At 40.2% G+C, this 5101-nt stretch overlaps 1 protein-coding gene across 1 annotated transcript; it reads right to left on the minus strand.

Annotated features, from left to right (window-relative positions):
- Positions 1 to 4649: 4649 nt before the first annotated feature.
- Positions 4650 to 5066, minus strand: LOC121964494 (serine/threonine-protein phosphatase 2A 56 kDa regulatory subunit delta isoform-like). Its single transcript, XM_042514699.1, has 2 exons — positions 4889 to 5066; positions 4650 to 4787 (listed from the first exon to the last, which is right to left on the minus strand). The coding sequence occupies exons 1-2, from the start codon at positions 4994 to 4996 to the stop codon at positions 4650 to 4652; spliced, it is 246 nt and encodes an 81-aa protein (XP_042370633.1). The 5' UTR covers positions 4997 to 5066.
- Between the last annotated feature and the right edge of the window lie 35 nt (positions 5067 to 5101).

Consider the following 5101-nt stretch of genomic DNA (forward strand, 5'->3'; position numbering starts at 1 on the left):
TTTAAATATTTGATCAGGATTAAACGAAATAAAATCGAAATCAGACACCTGGCTTAAAAGATTAACGACTCATTCAATAATCAATAAAGATATTCACCTGTTCCCCTTCTGGACGATCCCCAATCTGCAGTACACAGTACGTGTGTAAAAATACTTTTTAAAAAAACCTCTCAGATCAGCTCTTTGGACTCGGAGCTGCGGCGGCCATTTTCTCTAGCGGCGGCACGGAGAGGTGGGCGGGCCTAACCCACCACTGGAATGATTGACAGCAAATCACACGCCGGCGAGAAGAGGACGACGTGTACGGAAACCAGCTCACCAGGAAATAACAAAATAAAAGAGGCGAAAAAGTCACAGCGGAGGGGGCGTGGCTTGTCACATGAGGGGTGTGGTTTGTGGGAGTGGGCGTGGTCACGTGTCCATACACATATACAACAGTAACTGCACGTGACGAGTAAAAGTTCATATATTCTGTTTGTTTCTGCAGCAGAGATTATTTAAACACAGACGGACAGAGACAGATGGACGGACAGATGGACAGAGGGACATTTCGTGCCTCAGATTGACTGAATCTGGATTATTGATCACAATCGATCGGCTCGCCAACACATTTTCTACTTTAAGAACTTCCTGTCACACAAACGCACTCGTGTCTGTTGGACAAACGTCACCAAACTGCATCTTCAAATGTCAAAAAACACTCAAGCATTTTTGAACCAAATGTTTTTCGTGTCCAAAAAAATGAAAAATCAGCTCACTTTGATGTCTTTCCTCAAAGTGTGTTTAACCCTTTAAGGTCCGCTTTAACATCACACTTCCCAAAAGGCTTTTCTCAAGTGTTTTCAGTGAGGACAAATGGACTTTAACGAGTACATTAATGACTTTTAGTGTTTTTATGGGAAAAGAAACAAAGTTTTCCACGATGAAAAATGTGCTGCAGCCAGTTTGTGTCTGCTGCGGTCACTTTTAAAACGGAGGCGTTTTAGTTTGGAGTCTTTTCTGTCAGAGAACATTAAGTTTCATTTTTCTTGTGAAGAAAACAAAAGCACGCAGAGGAAAATCTTCTCAGCGTGAACTCTGAAACCTTCTGAGCGGTTTTTCTGAAGTAAACGTCTACATTCATTACATTTATGTGTTTTTGTCAGAAAATAAACTTTGACTTCTAAAAATGGACATTTTAGATCGTGACAGAAATGCACTTTTTACGACATTTATCAAATATTTTCCCACAAGGAAACTCGCGCTGACGGAAGATTCTCTCTGAAACTTTGTTTTTGTAGCTATTTTTTTGACATTTATTGCTTTTTTCATCAAAAACTTACTTTAGTGTTTTACAATCCTCGTCTGGATAAATTAAGTCTGTTTATCACGCATCTCTGTAAAAAAAAAAAAAAAGCACTTCCATGTTTTTAATATGTTAAGGTTTTGGATGAGGAAAAATGCAGCAAACGTCTAAAACTTTTTGTTTCTCTGAAAAACAGAATTGTTTTTGCTCTTAGACGACATTTATCTCGTGTTTTCATCCAAACATTCATCTTATTTGAGGAAATATGCACTTTGTTGTGAAACTATTTCTGTCAGCAGAAATCTACTTTACTTACATTTACTGAAAATTTAAGTAATAAATAATAAAATGTTGCTTTAATAAAAACGGAGATAATTTGAGTTGAGTTTGAAAAATAAAAGCACATTTTTAGTGTTTCAGTTCAGAACGACCAGCTTTACATTTGTGAGAGTTTTTTGCGCCTTCGTGACATTTAGGTTAATTTTTGTGACAAAGAGCCGCCTGCATTTGTGACGTGAATTATAATAAAAAGGCCGCCGCTGACCGCCGCCGACGGACACGACGTCCTGAAACCTTCGTGTTCTTCTCACTAATTAAAAGTCGCGGTGAATTTAGAAGAGAAAGATCGAAATGATTCTCTTTGTTTTTTCATGGCACAACATGTGAGGCAGCATTTAACGCAGGAAGTGAAACCGCTCAGACGGTGTGTAAACAGGACACAGACAGCAGAGGATCATGGGAGCTTCAACGTGTGGCACAGATGTGCAGTTTAAACACGTTCGTGATCCTCACGAGGATCACGAGGTTCTGAAACGAACTCTGAACCTCAAATTCAGACAAAGCGTGTCGTGGTTCGGTTCGGTCGCAGGCGAACGTTCAGACGTCGGCTGTAATCGCGACGCTCAAACGCTTCCTCTCCCGCAGCTGCATAAAGTCCCATAACGCCTGAACGCGTCGTGACCTGAAGAGCGGCGTCTTCATCTCGTACAGACGAACCATCTTTGTTCTCTGAGCAACAAATTTAAAACAATAATAAAAACACTGAAGAAAAAGCTGCTCTCATTGGTTCAGACTCGATGAAGTCATGACAGCGTGAACATACGGAGGACAAAAAATGACACGTGTCAATAAATGACTGAATAAATTAATAAATACAGACATAAAATTTTTTTTTAAAAATGTTGGAAAATATAAGGAAATACATGCATGAATAAATGCAGTTGTACAGTGTAGAAATACATTTAAAGCGTTAATTTAATTCATGTTCAGTTATCAACTTTATTTATTCATTTATTAATTCAGTTACATATTATCTATTTACTCTTTTCAAAAATTTCTTTCATCTATTCCTGTATGAATTCATTTAATTCCGTATTGACCGATGTATTTCTGTATTTATTTATATTTCTTGTAATTATTCGTACATTTATATCATGCATGCATTTTTTAAATGTCTTTATTTTCATATTAACGTATATATTTATTTATGTACTTTTGTCTTGTATTTCTCAATTTATTGATAGTTGAGTCATTTTCGGTCCTCCGTATGACTGATGGACAAACATATAAAATAAAATAAAAAATGATACAATTGTTAATACATAAATGTATAAATAAATGAATACAGAAATATACAAACAAATGCAGATATAAATAAGGGAATAAATGTTGAAATAAATGCATGAATAAATGTATTTGTAAAAAGTGTCAAAATAAATTGAAGGTATTTATTTATTTCATGTTAAGTTTTCATTTGCTCATGCATTTATTTATTCATTTTCATATTTATGTATTCTCTTTAATTACTCCTGTATTCATTTATTTCCATATCAATTTATGCATTTCCATAGTTATTTATGTAATTCTGTTTTGTTGTATTTATCTGTATATTTATTTCTGTATTTTTTAGTATTCATTTAGTAATTCCTGTCTTAATTTAATGATGTATATTTTTTCTGCAATTATTTCCATTTATTCCCGTATCATTTCCTGTGTGTACTTAAATGTATTGTATTTATTTGTACATTAATTTCTTTATTTCTTCCTGTATTTATTTTCATATTTATTACTGTATTTACTAATTTCTGTACTTCTGTCTTGCATTTATTTATTTATGGATAGTCAAGTCATTTTTGGTCCTCCATATAACTGACAGACAAACAAACATTTAAAGGAAAAACTAAATAAATCGGGTTGGACTCAAAGGTTCTGTCGGGGTCAGCAGCTGGATGCTGATTGGACGTCTACATTCACTGTGTCTCCTCGTCATCGTCATCTTCATCATCTTTATCATCAGTCCGTGTGGCGCTGCCTCAGTCTCCAGTCCCAGGTCCGTGCTGACGGGTGATTGGTGGGTCTAGTGGAGGAGGCGGGGCTCTGGAGCGAAGCAGCTGTCATAGCGTCTGTGAATTCATGTGTGCTGCGTTCCGGTGTCCCGGGACAGACGTGATGTACGGCGGGAACTTATTGACCCGAAACGAACCAGTAAGAACCAGTACAAACTGGTAAGAGCAAGTACAAACCAGTAAGAGCCAGTGCGAACAGGTGAGCGCCAGTATAAACTGGTAAGAACCAGTAAGAACTAGTTCGAACTGTCAAGAACCGGTATGAACCAATACAAGCCGGTAAGAGCCAGTACAGTCCGGATTTATTGATTTATTGCTACATGCATTGATTTATTCTTCTTTTTGCATGCATTTATTCATTGATAGAGAACCTGGTTTCATGGAGTTTGGTTCAGCTGCTGATCGGTTTGGTTTTTAGAGATTAAATGTTTTTAGTTTTTAAATTCGGACGTAGTTTAACATTTGATCACTTTGTTTTGGGAGATATTTTCAGAAATAAACGGAATTAAAACACATTTCTGAACTCGTTCGGAGGAGAACGGTGGAACCAAACAGTGGGACCGCAGCAGAATCGAATACGACAGGTTTATTCGCAGCTCACCGAGTTCCCGCCGTAGAAAAGGTCCGCTGGTGATGACCTTCAGTCTGTGCGTGTATGTGGCAGCAGTCAAATTCACCCGGTGGCGGTCAGGTCACCCGGTGGCGGTCAGGGTCCCGGTGGCGGTCAGGGTCCCGGTGGCGGTCAGGGTCCCGGTGGCGGTCAGGTCTCCCGGTGGAGGTCAGGTCACCCGGTGGAGGTCAGGTCACCCGGTGGCGGTCAGGTCACCCGGTGGCGGTCAGGACACCTGGTTGCGGTGTGGTGCAGGTACAGATGACACAGGTTGAGACAGGACGCGGGACAGACGTCTACACAGTGTCCTACTTGTTCTGGCCGCCAGGGGTCAGAGAGTTGCGGCGTCCGAGCCCACGGCAGCTTCCACCAATCAGAGAGTCAGGCTAAGAAGGGACCGCCCCCCCGGTCAGAGGGCCTCCTGATTGGCTGTCAGGTACTCCTCGGCTCTCTTGTGAGCCTCCAGAGCTTTGATGGTGTAGACGTCCTGCGGCAGCTCCGACTTCCTCCTCATCAGGACCTTGTCCTTCTTCAGGTCCTTCAGACCCTGAGCAGGGAGAAAAAACACACAGGCAGTCAGCCAATCAGCTGCTCCGACAGCTCGACACGTGACTCACTGATCCATCGATTGATTGATCGATTGGTCACCTGTGCGGCCTCGCTCTCCACAGTCTTCTTCAGCAGCTGGATGTCTTCAGCTGTCGGAGTCTCTGTTTCCATCGAGTACACGGCCACGGTACTGTCACTGTACAACATGTACTGCAAATGCAAGTACACAGAAATACATCTAATGTCAGTCAACACGTACTGCAAATACAAACAAAAATATATCCACAGGATTCATACACATTTTTTCACATA

The sequence above is a fragment of the Plectropomus leopardus genome, unplaced genomic scaffold, assembly GCF_008729295.1.
Source record: "Plectropomus leopardus isolate mb unplaced genomic scaffold, YSFRI_Pleo_2.0 unplaced_scaffold15780, whole genome shotgun sequence".
NCBI lineage: Eukaryota > Metazoa > Chordata > Actinopteri > Perciformes > Serranidae > Plectropomus > Plectropomus leopardus.

Bases quoted from the DNA above. Each gene is read 5' to 3' on its own strand.
- LOC121964494 (XM_042514699.1), bottom strand. From the start codon at position 4,996: ATGTTGTACAGTGACAGTACCGTGGCCGTGTACTCGATGGAAACAGAG. The intron at 4,788-4,888 runs GTGACCAATCGA...CTCCCTGCTCAG, and splicing joins TGGAGAGCGAGGCCGCACAG to GGTCTGAAGGACCTGAAGAA.